We start from the raw sequence: 23,672 nt of genomic DNA on the forward strand, positions 1-23,672 counted from the left end.
CGAAGGAGACTGATGATAGAAATAAGCAACTCAGGTACACGAAGCTACTCCTTTCCAAAGGAGTCAGAGACTGTATTTTAATTTGGAATTAACCCGAAGCCCTGCTGTGCTGTGGAATACCATGGAATACGTGCATGTAATGTGTTTCAGTCCTTCTTGTCCCTTCCAACCACTGATTCTAGAAAAGCTAACAGCCTTTTAGGTCTAAGAAACCCTCTACATTTTACGGGACTCCTCTTGCAGGGATCTTAACAAAGGATATGGTATTAACTATGTCAAAAGCCAAAGTTCCTGAAATGCTTTTTTAAGAAGGATTCTACAGTTATCTTTTTTTTAAAAAACATGACTAAGTAGATTTATTCCTCCTCGTGAAAGCAAACATGGTTTAACATTGGAAAATGTATTACTATAATTCACTATCTAAACAGATCACAGGAAAAAAAAAAAAAGAAACATCATCTGAACAGATGTGGAGAAAGCATTAGATAAATCCATCACTATTGGTGATACAATTCCTGGCAAACAATGAATAGAAGAGAACTACCTTATCTTGCAGAAGAGTTACAGTGGGTAGTGAAACCAAAGAATTATTCTAAACAGTGTCAGAAATAACATAAGATACCTTCTTGTACTGCTCCTATTTGGTACTGTCCTAGAAATCCTGGCTGAGACAACCAAACCAATACAGAAAAATTGTTAGAATTAATTAAGAAAGTTGGCTTGTTTCAAAGTCACTTTACAAAGGTCAATATGTGTCTACTATCAGTAATAACAGATTAGAAATGTGATTTTTCAAATCCCAGAGTAACAACAAACTGTAAGTTATCTTCATGTAAATCTAATAGAAGACGTGTAAGGCCTATATGAAGGAAACTGTAAAACTTAAAAGTGGAGCAAAGACTGAAATGATGAAGAGATATTCTGTGGACATGGGTATATGAAGATCGTGAAGATGTCAAATTAACATATAAATCCAGAACAATTCTGAAAAAATTCCTAACAGGATTTTGTGTGCAAGAGTGGAAAATGATCCAAAGTTCATACAGAATAGTAAGGGGCTAAGAATAGGTAAGGAAATTTTGAAAATGAATAAGGAGAAGATACTGGTTCTACTAGAACTCACAATTTATTATTTCATTTCAGTGATTACAGAATGGGCTATTGGCACAGTAATAGACATATTGGTCAATAGAAAACAATAGATTTCCATGCACATCTGGGAATTTCATATCTGAGAGAGCAGCATTATAAACTAATGTGAGTGGTGAGACTATTTAATAAATAGTACTAAGTCTACTATTCATATTGAAAAAAAATAACGAAGTCTCTACATGCCACTCAAATATATTCCACATGGGTTAAAGCCCTAACTTTGAAATGCAAAAGTTTAAAACTTTTAGAAGAAAATATAGGAAAATAGCTTTTTGGCCTTGAGGACTGCGAAAGATTTTTTTTTTTAAAGAACGCACAAACCTGAAAGGGAGTGGCTGATACCTGACTACATTTAAAACAAAAAAATTCTATTTGTTCAAGGACATAATATACAAGACTAGCCTAGACTGGGAGAAGATTTTTGCAAACCATACACTGGCAAATGATTACTATCCAGAATACACACAGAATGACTACAAATCAGGAGAAAAGATAAACAAATCAAAGGAAGAAGAGGCAAAGGGACAGGGCAATTTGCAGAAGAGAGAAAGATAATAGCCAATAAACATATGAAATGACTCTCAACCTCACTATTATCAGGAGAATGCAAATTACAACTCACAATGAGACATCATTTTGTTTGCATTGATTAACAAAAATTTCAAAGTACAAAATTTGCTGAGAACATGGGGAGACAGGGACTGCCACTGTCGCTGGAGGGAGAGTAAATTGGTACAACTCCTTTGAAGAGCATACAGCTACCTTTAGATCTTCAAGATTCTTTATCTCCATCCTCTCCCACTCTAAATCATCAGTGTTAATAGTAAAACACTCTCTCTGGTCACGTGTCTGGGTTTTATGAAAGCACCACATCCTCTTTTTGTTTAATTATTATTTTTCTCATCTGTCTCTGCATTTTTTAAAAAGCCATTAGGCAATTGCAAACTAGCTGTGTTGCAGTTGAAAGTGCAAGTCTGCAATAAAAAATAAAAATAAAAAGACTGCACAGTCCCAGCCCAACTTGGATCAGCTAGATTTGTCTGGATATGCCAGGAAAAAATATTTTTTTTGATGTTCTGTGATCTTGCAACCGTTTAAATTTTATTAGCAATTACTGAGCCTGTTACCACTGACTAATCTTGCAGTTACAGCCAATTCCTGGCAACAAGAGAGTGCCTGAAAGACAGGGGCCCCGACAGCCTGGCCACACTCATTCCAGCAACAGGGGAAGATGACCCCCCAACTCCGGCTGTTTCATTAAGATTCTCCCCTTGCAGCCGGGGAAAAGGCATCACGCAGGGCCGATAACAGAGCTCTCAGAAGTGGTGGGGAGGACTGGCGAGGTGGAGTGGTATTTGTGCAAAAGAGCTGATTTAAAAGATGACTTTAAGATGACTCTATGCCACTAACTTCTCCACTGGTGATGATACTGGCATTTAAATGTGGTAGGTTCTAAGAAGGCCGTGGCAGTTCCCAAACAGCAGCAGCTATTACCCAGGGGGTGGGGTGGGTGGGAGCTGGAAGGGGCCAAGGGTTCTTGGTAGATGCCTCCCAAGTCTCCTTGTCACCACTATAGGGTCAGAATGGAACCAGCAGCGATGTGTAATGGGAGGAGGAGCCTTAACTAAATAAACGAATTAAACTTTCCCAGGCAAGCTGAGAACTGGGATGTTTAGCGACTTCAGAAATCAAGGAGTTGCTCTTCTCCAGAAGGTACTAAGTTGGGTAAATTCCTCCCCAGTCCTACAGGCTCCAAGAAGTCTTACCTCAACAGATGGAACTCGACTTCTTCCCCAACTAGAGAGGGAGCTACAGGAACCCATGGTAGAGCCCGATTCTTCTCCCCTTCTTAGGGGGGAGTTCCTGGGAGCTTGGACACACTGTACTGGGCATAGGGTGCCCCCACCTAGGCCGTCCCTCACCCCATTCCCTCAGAACAGGGCTATCTTGTTGTACTGGGTTCTGGCTCCAGAAATGGTTCAGGGAAGGAGAAGTTATAATTTTGATGAATGTTCTGAAAGTAATATTTCTGCTATATAAGATACCATCTTCCTTAGCTTAGAGAATGTATTAGAAAGTAGAATCTATGGAGAATCATCCAGCCCATCTCTGATGATTTCAGGAGGCTGAAGCTGATCGAGAATGACCTGGCAACACTGGAGACTCACTCTCAGGACACAGCGTATCTCTGGGCAAGGGAGAAGTTGGTACCTGCTATATGCCAGGCACCAGCACTTTCACATCTGATTCTCACAACATCCATCTCAGATTTGCTTCCATTTTGCAGGTGAAAAAACTAAGGCCCCAAGGAGGGAAGTGACTAGCCAGTGGTAGAGCTGGGATCTAAACCAGAAACATGACTCTGAGCTGCCGGTAGGAGTAACAGCTCCTATTTATTGAATATTTACTATGTGCCAGGTACTGCCTGAAGGGTGTAAAAGGTTTTAGCTCATTTAATCCTCATCAAAATTCCATGGAATTTATGAGGAAACCAGGCATGGCGGGATTACACTGAGTAAGTGCCCAGGTCACACAGGTAGTATGAGAGGGAGCCAGGACACAAACCCAGGCAGCATGCAATCCGCCTCCTGTCCTTCAAAGCATAGCTCCCTAAGAAAACACACACACATGGGTGTGTTTATCTGTTTGGAAAATTTCAGCACCCTTTGTTGAAATATCACATGCTAATAATCAAAGAAAATTACTGTATTTCATTGAATCCAACATGCCACTGATTGCAAGACAACTAAGAAAATGCTGCCAACTAAACTAGGATACCATACTTTCTTATCCCATCGATTTTAAGAGGCATCCCAATTTCAGACTCCTGAAAATGTGAAAAAGAAATGCACGTATGAGAACCAAAGACGTTAGGTAGGCTCTAGAATAAGCAAGATGGTGAAATGCACGATTGAAGCAGAATGGAAGCAACATTCTCTATGAGCGTGGAAAGTATGCTAATGCTAAATCTTCTGATTTTTCAAGAAAACTTGATAACCCAGATTTTTAGGTATAATCTCCTAATTTAATAAATATTGGCAATGTAGTCATTATTTAAATATCCTTGTGCAGGATAAATAAAACCTTACTGTGGACCAATCTGGCTAGGACCACCAGCTGGAGCTTGCCCAGAGGCTAGGCCAGGAGGCAGTGAGCCAGTGGAATGTGTTTGGCCCACAGCCCGTTCCACTGGCTGTGATACACATTAGTGATAAAAGTACTTTTGTCATCATGGAAGTGGGCAAATCAAGACCCTAACTGTTCCAGTTTGTTAATGCTGCCCTTTTGCAAAACACCAGAAATGGACTGGCTTTTATTAAGGAGGTTTATTTGGTTACAAAGTTACAGTCTTAAGGCCACAAAGTGTCCAAGATAAGGCATCAACAATTGGGTACCTTCACTGGAGGATGGCCAATGGCATCCAGAAAACCTGTTAGCTTGGAAGGCATGTGGCTGGTGTTTGCTTGCTCCCAGGTTGCACTTCAAAATGGCGTTCTCCAAAATGTCTGCATTAGCTTCCAACGGCCGTCTTCAAAATGTCTGTCTCAGCTACTGCTCTCTCAGCTCCTGTGCATTCCTCACAGTGTCCTTCTTGACTGTAGCAAGCTAGCTCCTTCTATCTGAGCTTTTACAGAGCTCTAGTAAATCAATCAAGGCCCACGTTGAATGGGTGGGGCCACACCTCCCTGGAAATTGTCCAACCAGAGTTATCATCCACAGTTGGGTGGGGCACATCTCCATGGAAACAATCCAATCCAAACGTTGCAACCTAATCAACACCAATACATCTGTCCCCACAAGACCACACCAAGGAACATGGCTTTTTCTGGGGAACACAATACATACAAACCAACACACCAAGTGATGGAAGAAGAGTATATAAACCTGACTTTACTTGTTAAATATTTTTGCATTTGAATCAACCGTCTAGGATTTCAAACCAATCCTGTTCTCCTGACACACTTGGTCCTGTTCCATGACCACCAAACAATAAGGGAAGAAGTAAAACAAATAAGGAAATACCCCAAGTGGAAGATGTGAGAATCCACCCAGCATGAGAACACCAGGGAGCTGAGTAAAAGATGCCAGCCACAGGGTACTTTACTTTCTTAGTATTTATCGAGAGCTTCAGGTCACTTTGTATTTCTCAACCTAATGTAAAATTGCCTGCATTTTCAAAAATCTACCAGGGGACTTTAGAAAAGTTTTGCATAAGGTCAAATTCGTGTTCAGTGGAGTATAGTCTGACAATCTGGAAATATCTGTATTTAGCATCAGGTGCTTACCTGGGAAGTTACGCTGTAATTTTCAACATCTAAACTGAAAGTCTTTCCTCACCACAGGCCAGGAGGCACAAAGAGCACATCTAGGGTGGGAAAAGGATCTGGAAGGCTATTACTTCTACATGTTCTAGGCCTAAAATGTTGGAGACCACAGGGAGCAGTGCTGGTTTGAGACCAGTATAGTAAAGGCAGAGGGGTCTACATATCCACTGAGGTGAAGATGACTGTTCAAGCAATGAAGCAAAATACTATCATCAAAATCCACTTAGGTGCTTAATTGTGCAGGGAGCTAGCAGAAATGGGAACGAGCCGATGGGGGCCCCTCTGGCAGGTGGGGACCAAGTGCAGGTCCATTAAGGCAGAGGTTCCCACCAGAGAAAGCACAACCGAATGCAAAAGAGTTATACATACTAGTTTCCTAGGGCTGCCATAACAAATTACCACCAACTGGGTGGCTTAAAACAAGAGTCTAGACAGTATCATTGAGATTTAACACTTTGTCCATTAAATGCTTCAGAATGAAGCAGAGGCTAGAGGTTGGAAATCAAGTTGTCAGTTGGGCCATGCTCCTGCTGAAGGCTCTAGGGAAAAATCCTTCCTTGCCTCTTCTTAGCTTCCAGAAGCTGCCAGCAATTCCTTGGCTCATAGCTGCATCACCCCAATTTCCACCTCACTCCAATCTTCACGTGGCTGTCTTCTCCCTCTGTGTCTCTGTATCTCTATGTTCACACGGTCTTTTAAAAAAGACAACAGTCACTGGATTTAGGACACCCCCTTATCCAGTATGACCTCATCATAATTTTATTATATCTGCAAAGACCCTCTTTCCAAATACAGTCACCTCACAGGTACCAGGGTTTAAGATTTCAACACATCTTTTGGGAGGACATAATTCAACCCACAACAGGGCATTTCTACACTTCCTTCTCTGACACCTGGCTCATCTCAGGCTCTCAAATATTTGTTTGCTTCCCTCTTGCACCAGGAGTGCCGTGCAGGCGGGCAGGGAAGGGAATGGGGAGGCTGGAGCAGTAACATCTAGGATTGCACAGGCCAGGAATGTCACAGCATGCTTGGGTTAGAGGGCATAACATTAGTTAGCATTTCCTGAATGCCTAACCAGCCCGCAGCTACTTGTCTTACATACATCAGCTCATTTAATACTTCAACAAGCAGCAGAGCCAATCTGCACCCCATTTCCATCAAGAAACAATACCTGTTGTTTAAGGCCTGCTCCTTTCTCGTTAGCCTGTGGGGCTTGGACATGCTGCTTATTAAATATTTTCGATATCACCCCCTGGAGTAGGAACTATTATTACCCCTACTTTACAGAAGAGGAAAAAATAGGTCTAGAGAAATCATATGGCACTCAACATCCCAAGGCATAAATGGAGGCTGGAGGTTAACCACAGGATTTAGTACCTCATATTGGAGAGGAAAGACATTAAGTGATGTAGGGGGCACGCCAGAATTACCTAAGATGTTTAAAAACAAATACACAAAACGATTACATTAGAAAAGAGGCAAATCTGATACACACGGGTCCTGGATTTCTTCCCTTCAGTGAGTGCTGCGAAGGAGCGCGCCTTTTCATGGTGAAGTGTTTAGTGAGCATAGCGTTAAACCATAGTGATATTCTCTAGACTCTTATTACTGCCGGGATGTTTTCCGAGGCTCAACTTCTGCAAGAGGTGTTTGGAATTCAGCCGCTCATACTGGCTCATCGGTGCCAAGACCTGGAGAAAACAGGACACCTCCTCACAGGGCAAGGTGGTTTGTCCTGAGCAGAAACGGAGGGGTGAGCTTCCAGGGAGGCCCCAGTGGCATGGGGAGTGCACAAAAGGCCCACATCTATGGGGCTGAGGTGGCTGACAGACGCCCACATGGCTTTACTGGTCCCTGGGAGGTAAGACTCTTACTTTCAACTGTTCAAGAAAAAATGGAAATATGTCTCTGAATGTCATCCTGTTACTCAGCCACGGGACAGCTTTCACTTGCTAGGTAGCAATATTTTAAAAACAAAAGATGGGTCAACAGCATTATGCCAGCTCTGCTTCCTACACTGCTGGAGGGGAGGCCTCGACCCCTCCGTAGCTGCATCCGGGATTTGCTGGGTGCTTTCCTAGACCAAATCACGCCTGCCCTCCTCATTCCCTAGCTGAAAAAAGACAGAATTGCCTGAGAGGAAGAAGCCAGCCACGTCCATCCTGTGGAAGTGTCGTGGTTCCTAGGGGTATTTCACCTGTGGAAGCAGGCCGTTGGGTGCTTGGTGAAATAGCTGGGTTACTCTTAAAGTTTGGGTAAGGATAATAACTCTGAACCCAGTTTTTTACTCCTCTCCCTGCTTGCCCTGCAGCACCCGTTTAAAAGAAAACACTATATGTGGCGCCACCTAGAGGCAGAGCTGAGGAAGACAATCAAATGGGAAGGAAAAACCAAGCGATCTGAAACAATTTCTCCCCCAGCTCTCCTCCCCTTTTATATTTCTTTGTGATCATTACTCCAAACTTGCCCTCTTAACAATAACTCCCATATTTCTGCCATCACACCACAGCAATTAGAAGGCATGCTCAAGAAGTGGTTGAGAACAGTAAAGGCAAATAAAATTCAAATTCCATTTCTGGACCTGCATTTCCTGGCCTCTGGACTTGGAGCTTCATTAAAATGACAAGGTCCTGGGATTTATCCTCTCTCTCTCTCTCTCTCTCTCTCACACACACACACACACACACACACACACACAAATATAAAGGGCCTGAGACTTCAAAAGTCTGTACACGTCTGGTGAAAAACATCAATCAATATAATTTTCCATAGAAGAAAATTAAACACATTGTGACAAGGATCCCAAACATTCAAGCTGTCTCCCCCATTTGGTCAGGACACAAGATCACTTCCCCACTTGGTTAACTAAAATCCGACACAAAACTGGAAGGAGATGCCAACGCTCTTGGTTCCAGGTCACATGTGGGCTCCGGAAGCTCAGATTCCCACTTTATTACAGGACGTGGCAGTCATATAACACATTCTCCTCTAGGAAGACATTTCAAAGATTCACAGAATAAAAAGCCATTTAAAAAATCATTTACATAGAAAAACATAATCAATGTTCCTAGGATTAAAAAAATAAAAAAAACCCAGCAGGTTCTTAATCACAGTATATGGTGCAATCCCACTAGGAGAGTAAAACAGATACGGACAGAGAAAGACCGAATGACCCCACTGGTGGTCTTTGACAGAGGAGCGCTACAGGGACCAATTTTCTGGAACAATCTGCAGACTCTGTAACCTCTTGGTGGCTCAGTTTCCTCATCTGTAAATTGGAGATAACAAGAGACCCTTTATAAGGCTTTTGTGTTGATCAATGAGTTCATATAATGTAATGCCAGCCTGGGGTAACACCGACCCAGAGTAAGCCCTAGGTAAGTGCCATCATCAGTGCTCACAAACAGCTGCCACATTTTTCTAAAATATGTCTCTATCTCTTTTATTTCCAAAAAATAAAAAAGCAAGTGACTTGGGTAAAACATTTAGGGCCTTCCACTACCCAGGATCAGAAATACATTCAAAACTATCCCAGAACGAACCTCTTCTCTCAACAGTCCAAGGAGAAGTTTCCCCAGTTTTACAAGGCAGAACATTTACAGTCAGAAGTTTATTCTAGTCTGTTAACAGGTTATTTCACAACAGGAAGTACAATTAGAAAACAGAGGTATGAGAAAATATTCAACTTCACTAGATAATAGAAAATTAAAGCATTTAATCATTTTCAGCTATTAAATTAACCAGAAAAATATATTTTTAAAAGATATGCTGCTAAAAATAGAATAAAGTCAGAACTCTCACATGCTGACAGTGAGAGAGCAAACTGGTGCAAATCTTTCACAAGACAACTGGACAGTCTGTATCAAGAGCCAGAAAAACTCTTGCCCTTCATCCCAGTACTTAGTTCTGAGAATTTACCCCAAGAAAATAACTCAAAACAGAGGAAAAGTTATACCCACCCCCATGTTTACAACAGTGAACACTATTTCTAATAGTGAAAAACTGGAAACAGCTTAAATGCCCAATAACGAGTAAATAAACCATAGTATATCAACCTAATGGACTATATTTAGGCATTAAAAGTGATAAAAAGAAATACGAAAAACAAAGAAAATGTTAAAATGTTAAGATGTTTTATGGGGAAAAAAAAATGTAAAATTATATACCCACAGTAATTACAACTGGGAAAAAGCCTGAATAAAACATCCCCAAATGCTAATTGTGGTTCTGTTAGAGTACAGACTCCGGGTAATTTCTTCGCTTTTCTACTCTCCCTCTCCTGAATTTGTACAATATATGCTTATATTACCCTAATAATAATAATTTTAAAAATTTCTTCCTGTCTTATGAAAATCCTTCCTGAGCAGTGGGAACAGAAGAGCTGCCCAGTGCCCCACACCTCTCGGGCTCTTCTCTCACCCTTTGGAAGGGGCAAGAATTCTCTTTCTTCTTTTAAGCGTATTATCTTCTAAATGCCAAAGCTTCATAGGGCACTGGAGACAATCACTTCTCCAAGATGAGAATGTCAGCTGCCTTCATTCTCCTCCCCTTAAACACCCGACTGTTCCAAAGAATCAGATAAAGGGCTCCGAAACTCACGGGCAAGACACAGAGGTCCGTCCCTCCCTCTAGGAAGGTGGCACGAATTCTAAATGGGCCGCTCCCAGGGTGCCCTCCAAATGGTGCCCTCGAAACAGGGCCCACACATCATGTATTTCTGTCTCCTGGGTACGGGCAATTCCTTACTTTATTATAAACATTGTGATCAGAAGAAGTAAAAATTAAAAAAAAAAAATCAAACAAAGAACTTAAATACCCACCAAGGATAAGAGAATAGCCAAGTTACAGTGCATCTACTTCATGGAACATTAGGCAGCAATTACGAATATTAACTATGGTAAAGTGGCAAAGCATCTCTAATGTTAAGTAGAAAAAAGCAGGTTATCAATCTTACATCTCCGTGACAACAACTGTATAAAAGAGTCCATGCAGACCAACCAATAAGAGTAAATGTTTACAAGTCATGTACTATACCCAGGCTTTGTGTGTGAGCTTTACAGGAGTTAAAAACTGACAACAGTGCTACGTTATTAGAAGCTTTACTGTTCCCATTTTGGAGATGAAGAAATTGAGGCACCGGGAGGTTAAGAAATTCTCATTTAATCCTTCCAATGGCTAAGGTTTAGAGCATTCTGGAAACTTTTCCAAGCCACCCAGCCTAAGGAGGGAGCAGGGTCTGGGATTTAAATGGACCTAAACAAGTCTATCTCTGGAGCTTGCACCCGCAACTCCTAGACTGAATGGGAATAATAAGCAAGAAATTTAAAATGGAAGTAGAATTTGTTTTAGAAAAGGGTCTTTTGTTTCTTCTCTCTATTGTCTAAACTTTCTAGTACAGTTCTTCTGTTTTTACAATTTAAAGACAAAAAAAGAAGTGCAACAGACAAGGTTTTTTTTTTTTAATGCATGTGTTTTGTGTATATCATGTTTAAATAATGTTTTGATCACAAGACTAAAGAGCTGCCAATCAAGTCTCTACTATACTTGGGAGGTAAGAATAGGAATTGAGGAGAAAAAAGTTTGGAAGATAGCCAAGGACAGTTTGTTCCAAACCAAGCCGAACAGTTCCAAGCAGCCACCCCACACCATCTTTTATTTCTATACTCTTTCTGCCACCTTTTCCAGTTGGAGCATGAATTCCAAAATCTTGGAACTGGGCTGGAAGAGGACACAGAAAGTCAGCAAAGACTCTACCCTCATACAGCTGCTATTGACAACGCTGGGAATAAAACTGAGGCCTCAACTCCCAATCTTGCATTCTTTCACAAACTTACCATGTGCTGAATATTCCCAGCTCAGCTAATGACCATCGGCCTTTATTGGTGTTCAAATATATACTGTATTCCAAAAATGGTAGTTCCACGTATCTTTTATAGTGTTTGATAATCCTCAAAACTGAACTGATTATAGAATTCACCTGTATGATCTCATTTGAATTTCCAACTACAAATGTTAAATATCTAGCAATTTTGAAGCCATGCTAGAAACAGGGAAAAGCTAAAATAGATGTAATACTTAAAAAAAAATTCTGCAAAACTAAAAATGCATGATGTATGAGAGATAACACCCTTCTGTACGTATTTTATATTTTACAATAATGTAAATGGCTGAAGTTGTGGAACTGTGACCCATGACATTCTTTGAAATTTGCCCTCTACTTGTGAAATCATACTTTGAAAGTTATCACTGTTATGAATATATGTTAAAGTTCACAACAAAAAAAAAAAGAAAAAAATACATGATGTATAGTGGTCTATTCAGAAAAGTCAAATGCAACGAACAAAAGGAAATATTCCCACAGAAAACCATGCCCTTTTGTCCCCAAACCTCGCTGAAGAGCAAGGGCAGGTGTTAGGGACATCGGAGCCCTCGGACAGAGCACCCCGCAAGTGAGGAGTGCCTGGCTCCAGAGTCGGGGCTCCAAGCCCAGCACTCTTTCCTGTGTGTGTCACGAGACCTGGCCTCAAACCATGGGCAAGCAACCATGTTAAAAGTTAAAATGATTATCCTATGCCACAGCTGCCATTTCAGCAGCTGCCTTCCAGAGAGACAATAGGTTCAGAGCCAGAACATATCAGTTCTCCTGTCAAAGAACTGACCAAAGCCCAAGGAAAGAACCAAGACATGTGGTCAAGAACTACTGTCCACCCATGTGGCCCCAAAGCAGTCACCCACTGGACATCCTGTGCCCACCATGCGCTGGGGGCACTTTCCACCTGCCAGGGTGCCTAGGAGCACAACGGCTCAGGGTGCCGCTGCTGAGTGCACTCTGCAGAGCAGACTTTGGAGAGGAAGAAGAAAATGCCTTTATAGGGCAGGAAGCGTGATCACTTGACACCCCTGGTGGCCCCTCCACCCCATTCCAGGTACCTCCTTTCTCAAAGATTATCAACAGAAACAGCACGCAGAACAGCTAAAAGAACGAATAATGAGGTGGGGTGGGGAGGATCAGATTCCACCAGATCCTGGTGGCACCTATTTGAAGACGATGCCACCAGCAAAGGTCCAGGTCATAGAGGTGGAGAAATGGGCATGGGGAAGCAAACTGCAATCTATTCAGTACCACCCCCATGCTGGATACGTGACATGATGCTATGCCTTATCAAATGGTCAAGAAAACTCCATGTCTGCAAGATGATCTGCATCATGTGGGGTCAGGCAGCTCTGGGTTTAAATGTCGGATCTGTTACCTGCTGGTAGTGAGACACTGAAGTGAAATAACCCTCTGGGAGTCTCAGCGTCCTCCTGTGTAAAGTGAAGGCAATGACACTACCCCAGGAGTGGGGTTAAAAGAGCCTGGGGGTACAACCCTCTGCCCTTCGGCGGCTGTGGCTCCATCACCACCAAGATCCCCATTTCCGCACAGGCTGGTGCTGCTCCGAGACGGAGGTACAGAGTGGAGAGAGCAGGATTGCTGGCCCACGGCCCAAGCCCACCAGCTTGCAGCAAGCCCAAGGGTGCAGGGTCTAAACCAGCCCAGGGCCCTCCTGCCACCCCAGCCCCAGCACTCACGGCACTCCTTCTCGTCACTCTTGTCAAAGCAGTCGGGCAGCCCGTCGCACTGCCAGGCCCCGGGGATGCACCGCCCATTGCTGCACATGAAGTTGCCGGGAATGTTGCACTCGTTGGTGAAGTTGTTCCCTGGGAGCAGCTGGCTCTCTGTCGGAGAAAGGGAGCAGGGAGATCAGACAACACAGTGGCAGCCCGGAACCTGAGTGCCACAACCAGAAGAGCTGCTGTTCAGCCGAGGCATTCTACAGAAGGCCTCGGGCAGGTGACTTCACCTCTCTGAGCCTCAGTTTCCTCATCTGGGAAAAGGATTGGTAACCTGGAGCCCCCCAGGGATCCTGAGAGGAATAAATGGAAAATGTTGGGAAAGCACTTAGCCAGCTACCTGGCACATTCCTCTTTCTCCACCAAAAAGGTTGGCTGAAAAATCCACATTCTTTTGTCGCCATCAGCAGTGGCAAAAACTTAAGGTTCCAGACAAGGGTGAGCACTGGACTCCCAATGCCTCCAAAAGTAGGACCCATGGGTCCTTTCAGGCCACCAACTCTGAGGCCCCTAAAATCACAGAATCCTTGAATTTCAGCCAAGTTGGCAGGAAGACTGAGGGAGCGTTTGACTTTGGGAAATAGGAGCCCAGAACTGTACAACCAACCCACCTGAGGCACATAAGAAGGAAAGGCCAAGCTGAAATTTGAACACAGTCCTCCTAACCCCCAAGAGGGTACCCCCGTCATCGAACTGCTGGCCATGGGTTACTGGATTTTAGAACTGAGCCCCAGAGTGAGAGTGAACGCCACTGAACATAGCCATGGAGTGCCAAGGCCCCTACCTGAAACGGCCAGCCCTTAAGATGAAAAGCTAACAGAGAAGGCCAGGATTATGGGAGATAGGGCAGCCCCTAAATTCATCCCTTAGTGGATCATGGAGGCAGATTTTCAAGGAAGCTAGGATCTGATCAATCTGATCAGTCTGAGCCAGAGTGTGGTCAGTGGCTGGGAGAAAAGGAGCCAGTCTTGAGGACAGAGGAAGGAGGGAAAATGAACAGCTCCTCAGCACACTTATTGAGCCTTTATGACCAGACATGTGCCATGTCCTAAAGATGCAGAGATGAAAGCAAGGGTTCCTTCCTTCAGGCTGGAAAAGCACACAGGCACACAGGTACACTAATGATTTTACTGCCATGTGATAAGAAGGGAGTCCAGACCTGCCCAGCAGGGTGGCGGGAGGACAGCAGGGCCCACCACCCTCTTTCATAAGCTTTGCCAAAGAGAAACATCTCTAGATCTTGATGTTCCAGCTCCCTGACATCGTCTTCTTCCATGCCACCATCCCTCACACGTGCTATTCTTTTTCCTGGAATGTACTTTGACCTGCTGGGCTTCGTCGTAAATCCTTACATACCCTTTGGCACCCAACCTCTATGCTGCCTTCCCTCTGAAGCGTTCCCTGGCCTCTCCAAGCAGAGATGACTACACATTCTTTTGTCCAGTTATGGTACTCCTGGGGTGAAACTAAAAATATTTTACAACTGGAAAAGGTGGATGAAGCCAATCAGAATGGGCACAGCCAAAGACAAGGAGCACATCATCCCCTTGGAGAGCATGTGCCCCACTGTACTCAATTATTAACGTACCTACCTGCCTCCTTACTAAAACGTGAACTCGAAGCTCACTGGGGAACTCTAGAAGAGAAGCTAAAGCAAGGGGCCCTACTTGGGCCCAACCGCCCACATCAAAGCCCTAGAAAGTTCCCCTGTCCCCGTTCCACACCATCACCCCTTAGGGACAGCCTGTCACCAAGTCATCTCCACTTGCCTCGATCACCACAGCCCAGCCCGAGCTATCACCATCTTTTACTGGGATTTCTGTCACAACTTTCCAACCTGACCTCCCTGTCTCCAGTCTTGCCATCTCCAATCCATTCTCCTCTGTGTGGCCAGAGGGATATTTCTCAAGAGCAAACTGATCCTGACACTGCCTGGCTTTAAAATGCCATTGAGAGGAGGAACCTAAGATGGCGGCTAGGTGAGACAGAGAAAAAAACACCTCCGTGGAAAGCACTAGATAAAAAACCAGAAAGTTACCCAGAACACCGCTTCCATAGAGTAGCACCAGCCAGACAAGTTCTGCTAAAGCCACAGGGAATGTGTGTTTGGTGAAACCAGGAGTCTGCAATCTGAAACGAGTGAGTCGGCAGATTCCCTCGGCCATGCTGCGGTGTGGGGAAACGGTGGGTTGGTGTTTTCAAAAAAAAAAAAAAGAAGCCCGGGAACAGCTGCAGATAAGACGGGAGCGGTCTGGACTAATGCCTCAGTGTCTGGGGTGGAGGATACCCCTTCCCACACCCACTGCTGATTGTCTCGGGTCCAGGGGAGCAAAAGCGGAGACGCATGACTTGCAGCCATCTCCCCAGTGGACGGGGCTACTCCTGCCCAGGGCCGATCACACAGCACAGAGCCGAACCAAGAAACCCAGCCTGACAGGCAGTCTTTCCCGCAGCACCACTCACATGACACAATATCGGCCGTGGACAGTGGCCTTGAATACACCCACAGCTGATTGTCCTGGAGCTGGGAGAGTGGAGCTGTGCAGAAAGGGGGGAAGTTAACGCATCCCATTCAACCATCTTTAAAGCGGGCTGGGAACACCTCCACACAGCCCGGTGGCCCAGGGCTTCCCTGGAGGCCAGCACTCACTTGTGACGTGGCACAGCCCTCCCCTCCTCAGCGGAGGTCCTGGAAAAGCACAGCAGGCAGGGGGGAACCGCTCGGAAATCCCAGGGAACCTACACCAATACCAAGGACTTTCGTGTCAGCAGCAGAGAACAGCCTTGAATCTCCAGGAACACCTGGGAGGTTTGATTATTAAACCTGCCCTTCCTCCCTAACCACTCAGGCACACGCCCCTCATTGAGGGCAGACAGCACCGACAACACACCCAAATTAAGTGCACCAATTGGACCCCAAAAGAATCAGATCCCCACATACCACAAAGTTGGGGAGAACTGACTTGAGGGGAATAAGTGACTCACGGACGCCATCTGCTGGTTAGTTAGAGAAAGTATATGTCACCAAACTGCAATTCTAACAAATTAAAGATCAAGTAAAGCAAATGCCAAGAGGCCAAAAACAACAGAAAATCTTAAAGCATATGATAAAACCAGACGACATGGAGAACCTGAACCCAAACACCCAGATCAAAAGATCCGAAGACACACAGTTCCTGGCAGAATTAATCAAAGAACTACAGACAAGCAATGAGAGCATGGCAAGGGATATAAAAGACTTGAAGAAGAGCATGACACAGAATATGAAATACATAAAGAAGACCCTAGAAGAGCATAAAGAAGACATTGCAAGAGAAAATAAAAAAATAGAAGATCTTATGGAAAATAAAGAAACTGTAGGCTAAATTTAAAAAGACTCTGGATACTCATAATACAAGATTAGAGGAAGATGAACAACAACTCAGCCTCCTGGAGGAGCACAGAACAGCAAATTAAAGAACAAAAGAAAGAATGGGGAAAAAATTGAAAAAATTGAAATGGATCTCAGGGATATGATAGATAAAATAAAACGTCCAAATTTAAGACTCATTGGTGTCCCAGAAGGGGAAGAGAAGGGTAAAGGTCTAGAAAGAGTATTCAAAGAAATTGTTGGGGAAAACTTCCCAAACCTTCTACACAATATAAATACACAAAGTATAAATGCCCAGCGAACTCCAAATAGAATAAATCCAAATAAACCCACTCCAAGACATATTCTGATCAGACTGTCAAATACTGAAGAGAAGGAGCAAGTTCTGAAAGCAGCAAGAGAAAAGCAATTCACCACATACAAAGGAAACAACATAAGACTAAGTAATGACTACTCAGCGGCCACCATGGAGGTGAGAAGGCAGTGGCATGACATATTTAAAATTCTGAGAGAGAAAAATTTCCAACCAAGAATACTTTATCCAGCAAAACTCTCCTTCAAATTTGAGGGAGAGCTTAAATTTTTTACAGACAAACAAATGCTGAGAGAGTTTGCCAATAAAAGACCTTCCCTACTTCAGATTCTAAAGGGAGCCCTACCAACAGAGAAACAAAGAAATGAGAGAGAGATATAGAGACTTTTAACAGACATATATAGAATATTACATCCCAGGTCACTGGGACACACGTTCTTCACTAGTGATCACGGATCTTTCTCCAGAATGGACTGTATGCGGGGACATAAAAACAAGCCTCAATAAAATAAAAAATAAAAAAATGAATATGTTCAAAGCACATTCTCTGACCACAGTGGAATACAAATAGAAGTCAATAACCATCAGAGACTTGGAGAATTCACAAACACCTGAAGGATAAAAATGAGGGGGAGATGAAAACATTCCCGGATAATCAAAAGCTGAGGGACTTCATCACCAGTAGATCAGTCTTAAGCAGGCTGAAAGGAAGGGACACTAAACAATTGACTGAAACCACATGAAGAAATAAAGATTTCCAGTAAAGACCACACGGTAAATATAAAGACCAATACTACTGTATTGTTGATTTATAACTCCACTATTTACTTCCTACAGGATCTAAAATACATAAACTATAATGATAAATCGGTGGTTTTGGACTCAATGTAAAATACGTAATTCTTGACAAGAACTACATAAAGGTGGGGGAATGGAGGAGTATAGGAACACAGTTTACGTGTCCTATTGAAGTTAAGTTGGTATCAAGGAAAAACAAGATTGTTACAGATTTAAGATGTTAAATTTAAGCCCCATGGTCAACACAAAGAAAGTATCAGAGAATATGACCAAAGAGATGAAAAGTAGAGTAGGGGTTCCAAGAAGTGGGCGAAGGGGCAATGGGGAGTTAAGAAATGAGAGTAGGGTTTTTGTTTGGGGTGAAGGGAAACTTCTAGAAATGGATGGTCAGAAGGTGATAGCACTGCAACATTCTAAACATGATTAATCCCACTAATGGAATGCTGGGGAGGGGTGGAATGGGAAGATTTAGGCTATATATATCTCTCCACAATTGAAAAAAACAAAAAAAGACAGTCTAAATAGATGACAATTAAATGCCAAGGGTGATCCTGGATGGGATCTGAGGTCGGAGGACAGGAGGCTAAAAGGAACACAGATGGGACACAAGAAAAAAAAAAAAAAAGGAAATATAGAATGTAAGCTTTATATCAATGTTGAATTTCTTGAACTTCTTAGCTGCGTTTAATGAGATTGCATAAAAGAATGTTCTTGTTCATGGGAAAGGTATATGTGAATTATATTGTTTGTTCAAAGATATGTGCAGCTTGCTCTCATATGTTCAGAGGACAGAGCAATAGATGATGGGTGTTAGGGAGGGAGGGAGGGAGGGAGAGAGGGAGGGAAAGAAAGAGACAGTGGTGTGACAGGATCTTAAAGGTGATGGATCGGGGAAGGGGGAGGGGGGTTGGGGTATGATGGAGTTCTATGTATGGGGTTTGTACTGTTTTTACAACTGTTCCTATAAGATTGAACTTATTTCAAAATAAAATTTATTATTAAAAAAAAAAAAAAAAAAAGCCATTGAATGGTTCCCCAGTGTTCTTAAGATAAAGTAAGAACACAAGGGAATCAAGAAGGGTTCCAGGAAGGAGGTGGCATCTGCAGTGGACCTTCATGGACATATGAAGATAAAAAGGCCTTGAGGCCTGGAACACAAGCGTTGGCAAATTTAAAGGCAGGAAGACAGAGCACAGGGTACTGAAGGATATGGAAGGAAGGAAAAGCCCGTGCTCTGATCACTAGGAATTGCAATCTTATTGAGCTTCCATCTCTCCCATTGTACCACCCAGCCAGGCATCACTAATCAATCACAGCACTCTGTTCCCCTGAGTTCAGACTCAATAGCAGAACCTCTCTAAAGATTGCTGTCCAGGAAGCCACCACCAACCCAGAGAAGGTCATGAAAGCAATTCACCAACTCAGGGCTAGGGCTCAAGGCGCTGGAACAGGGAGTGACGGAGAAGCACCTAAAAGGACAGCCAGGTGCTGGGTCCCACCAGACACAAACGGGAAACCCAGAAAACCTAAACATTCCAGCTGTTTCGGGCTCCACTAGCAATCACGGCATTGTACACAGCTCCAAAATGTAACTGCCATTCTGTTTTATTTGGGAATCGCTTACACTTGCTTTCGGAGAGCTGGCTCTTCGAAGGCAAGCCCCCCGGAAGAGTCACTGCAATTGTGAAAGCTTGTTCTGATAAACAGATTTCCGGAGCCAGAAAATTAGCTTGATTAGATTCCAAAGTGCTTGTTCTGAGAGTCAAGAAGGCTGACAGCTGTGGACCTGACAAATGAGGGGGTGTGATGCAGAGATCAAATGCCGTGTCCCTCATGCACGGGTAGTCTGTCCAGCCACAGGGTTCAAAAGTGCTTTCCCTGCAGGGACCAGGGATCCCGGGGCCTGGGGAAGGATAACAGAAAGGAACATTCTTTGTACTCTTCTGAGCAACTCTGCTATGTATGCAAGGGTAACAGAGCCTGTATGCTTTAGAAAGTGATGACTTCATTGAATTCAAAAGCATGAGGAGAAATCAAGGCAAACAGAAGTTAAATCTCTTGAAGGTGTCTTCAAAATAGTCCTCACACCTACCCAATGTGCCTCACTAAACTGGCACCACCCATCCAAGCCACCATCATCTTTCCCCCTTCCCACCCCTTAGACAAATGGTTCTCAACTGGGGAACATCTAGCAATGCTTGGAGACATTTCATTGCCCCGACGAGGGGGGTGCTACTGGCCTCTGGTAGGTAGAGGCCAGATGCTGTCGCTCAACATCCTGCAATACACAGGAGAGCTCCCACAACAAGGAATCATCCAGACCACAATATCACTCATGCCACGGTTGAGAAATCCTGGCCTACACCAACCTTTGGACATCACCAAACTTCTCATTCCGGCCAGCTCATTTACCTCTCAGCAGAGTGAGGCTTTTACATGTAACCAATGACTTCTCAGTGCCCTTAGACTAAATCTAAATGTCATGCCAGGTTTTACAAGGCCTGGCATGAGTCTGCCCCTGTGCACCTCCACAATCTCATTTCAAATCATATCCCCCCAGAACACATCAACAGCCCTCTTTGCAGTGAGGCCTCCCCATGTGCTGTTTGCTGACCCCAAAAATTCGTCTGCCCACTTCTCACCACACTAAACTCTTAATTTGTCCTTTAGACCTCAGTTTAAATCACTTACTCTGAAACCCCTCTGTTGACAGCCAGTCTGAAGCTGGTTCCCCTGCTTTTCACTTTGATAGTGTCCTGAGCTTTCCTTTATCATAATTTGTGCCCATAGATGTATTTGTTTCATCCCCGCCCCCTTAACTCTCCACTCTCTGAAGGCAGAGAAAGACGTGGTTTTGTTCATCTCAGTATCCTCGACACCTAGTGCTTAGTAGACCCCCAATAAATACCTGTGGCTGCTCCAATTAGAGAAACTAAGTGTTCCATTATAGATTTATTCCCCATCCTCCTGTACTCTTCCTTGGAAAGTTCCAACCACCCCTGGCTCATCCCTTTAGAACATGAGTGGGATGTGTACATATACATATACAGTTAAAATAAGGGACATGGGGTGTCCGGATTTGTGCATGTAAATTACCACCCTGTCTGCTTTAAAAGAGGTTAGAAATCTTTTCAGTCCAACTGCAGGACTTTCTAATGGTCGAAATATTTATCCCATCTCAGCATCTTGGGACACATTTAGAATCCAAAAAAGACAAGCATTAGCACGAAGTTGGCTAGCTGGGGTCTCTCCTCCTCCCTTTTCTTTTTTTTCATTAAGCTGAAAAATGAAAAAGTTGCCCATTTTCACTGCAGCACATCAGTTACTTAAAATAACTATAGCATCTGCACTAAGAGTGAAAAAACAAAATTCCAAGTTCTCCCACTTTGGGCAAAGGCAAACAGCCTGCTGTGGCTGTGGCAGCTTCTTCCAAAATCTCTGGCATCCACAAATTTATATTTGATGAAGGGGCCAAAACTGGGGCAACTACAAAAACTCAGACAGTTGCTGCATTCCACCCAGGCTCTTGTTCTGGAACATGCACTTAGTGGTGCTGACTTTCCCAGCTGAGAAATGGGAGTCTACCCATGGGAATCCTCAGCATTCTCTCCTCTCCCACTGCCCATCTCCTCCCCCAAGGACACTCCTGTCACAGTGCAATAAAGAATTGATATCTGCAAAGCATCTGTAGGCTCCTACCTTCAAATTTCTGCCTAGTCACCTCTGATACCATCCTGTACTTCCTGACAATCAGATTTAGCAAGCTCAATGAACAATGAAGCAAGAAGCATAAACCTACATATGTGCAGGCACACATAAGGCTTGGCATTTGATTCTGCAGATCTCAAATCAATTTTTCCTAAAGCCTCCCCAGAGAATGAACATATCTCTTCTCACTCCCTGGTGCCAACAAACATAACATTAGGAGGCCTCTGAAAACATAAGTCTGTTTTCCCTTTGATTTGCTTCTTCAAACACACATGCACATCCCACACCCAGGACCATGTAAAGCCACCAAGTGAGTTGATCGGCAATGACTTCTTTGTAAACATCCCTGGAAAAGCCCCCCGAAGGCCTCTCTGAATCCAGGTGGCTCTGGTGACATCAGTGTCAGAGCAAACAAGAGATAACTGTCCTCACACACTTCCCAGAGCCATTCGGTTCTCATCAAGCTACTTACGTTCTGCCACAGCTTTGTTTTGGAGAGTTTGGCAGCCATCAAGAAGGAAGGGGTTGCATTGGATGTCCGATCCTGGAGCATGGATGCACCTCTGGCTTCAACAACTGTAGCCAATTCTCCAACTCTATCCAGACTCTGCAGCCTTCCCTGCCCTGTGAACTCATTCCTTAGTTCCAGCCTCAGTTTACCCATCTCTTAAAGGAAGATAACGCTCAGGGAAACTGGAGATATAAAATGTCCTGTGAGTTCAGCCCAGGATCACCGATCCTTGGCACTCACAGATTTCCCATTTACACTAACCATGCTCCTGAAGGAAGATCATCTGTAATTTTGCAGCAGGTACAATTTATGGATAGAGCTAGTCACCTGGTGAGTGAGTGAGCCTAGCCATCCCCCAGCCTCTGTACTTCACACAGCTGTATTGTTTACTTCTCACCACTGAGTGTGGAAACAACACTCACAAAATGATAAATGCTTTGATTCCTTCTTAAAACAAATTAGCAAAGAAACCCAGTGGCTAGTATTAATGGAGCAAGCAAAGAGAAAGTGAAGTGGTCTAGGAAAAGGACAGTTCTTAACCAGGAAACAGCTTTATAAATTATTTTTGTCCTGTATTTATAGCCTCATTAAGGGCCTGAGGCTGTTACTGACATTTTTTAGTTCTGCTTCATTGCATTTCATGAGGAAAATTATGTCGGAGTAGCGTTAATGTAGAGATTTGCAGAGCTATTGGGATGCAGCCCTTGCCAGGTCCAAGGTCCACAGCCCTGGGGCCCTGTCAGCGCCACTGAAGGTTGTTGTCCCTCACGATACTGACCTCAAAAGGTGACCACTGAGCCCCACCCCACCCCACCCTGGTCCCCGTTCCCCCCAAAAGTCCCTCTAACAGCACTCAAGGAATCTGTCATTACTGGCTTTTCACCAGGGAGAAACTAACATCTATTGAAGAAGGTAATGCGTGGCAGGAGCTTAACCTCAGTTCTTTTTTATTCCTTTCAATAGCCCTGTGAAATACATATCATGCCCACTTTGCAGATGAGGAAACTGAGGCTGACCAAGTAACTCTCCCAAGGCCACACAGCTAAAAACCAGGATCAGCAAACTTTTTCTATAAAAGGCCAAAGAACAAATAAATTTGTAAATTACTTTCTTTATCAAATTAAAAAAAAAAAAAACATTTCCAATCAAAATAAAGCAAAGCAATAGGAAAAACAAATATCCTGAAATAACTTTATTCCTTCCAGTGGAATGGAAGGGGGAATGATAATTGAAGAAGAACAGACAATTTACTGAAGGTGATCTTAATGATATGGGAATGTTCAGGTGTGACTATGGTTCATTAATTTTCTTTTGGAATAGCAGGAGTATATTACACGGAGAATAAATATTTTAAGCTGGGCAGGACAAGAGGCCAAATTAAGGCTATGATTTAGGTGGTTATATAATGAGAAAAAACAAAATTCCACAAACTTTTTATTGATGAAATTTAAAATATAATAACAATAATTGAGAACAAATTTTTGTAATACAGGTCTATTAATGAGAACAATGGAATTCTTTTTTGGCGGGGAGAGAATAACATTTCACTTAATTGAGGTTCAAAGTTAGTGTTCCCTGTCATCAAAATCTACCGCAAATGTTTCATTTTTTTTTCCAACCATTCAAAAATGTGAAAACCATTCTTAGCTTGAGGGCTATTTAAAAACAGAGAATGGATCACAGTTTGAACAACTCCGGAACTAGAAGCCTACAAACCCTTCTAAAATAACAGAATAACAAAGACATCCAATCAAAAAGCACTTTTTCTCTATTCCCTCACTCCCACCACACTCTAAAATAATCACTTTGTTTTTTTGGCTGTCCCCATATCGCGATGGCAGGAACCTTCTTTTTTTCACTTACAACTAGCAACTGCCG

General features: G+C 43.4%; 1 protein-coding gene across 2 annotated transcripts in view; it reads right to left on the minus strand.

Moving 5' to 3' along the window:
• Nucleotides 1–23,672, minus strand: part of LDLRAD3 (low density lipoprotein receptor class A domain containing 3) — a 261,942-nt gene that overhangs the window by 167,923 nt on the left and 70,347 nt on the right. For both annotated transcript variants that reach the window (XM_037840177.1, XM_037840176.1), the window contains exon 2: nucleotides 13,053–13,199. In XM_037840177.1, coding sequence (XP_037696105.1) covers nucleotides 13,053–13,199 — 147 coding nt within the window. The remainder of the gene's footprint in view (nucleotides 1–13,052; nucleotides 13,200–23,672) is intronic.

The sequence above is a fragment of the Choloepus didactylus genome, chromosome 6, assembly GCF_015220235.1.
Source record: "Choloepus didactylus isolate mChoDid1 chromosome 6, mChoDid1.pri, whole genome shotgun sequence".
Taxonomy (NCBI): domain Eukaryota; kingdom Metazoa; phylum Chordata; class Mammalia; order Pilosa; family Megalonychidae; genus Choloepus; species Choloepus didactylus.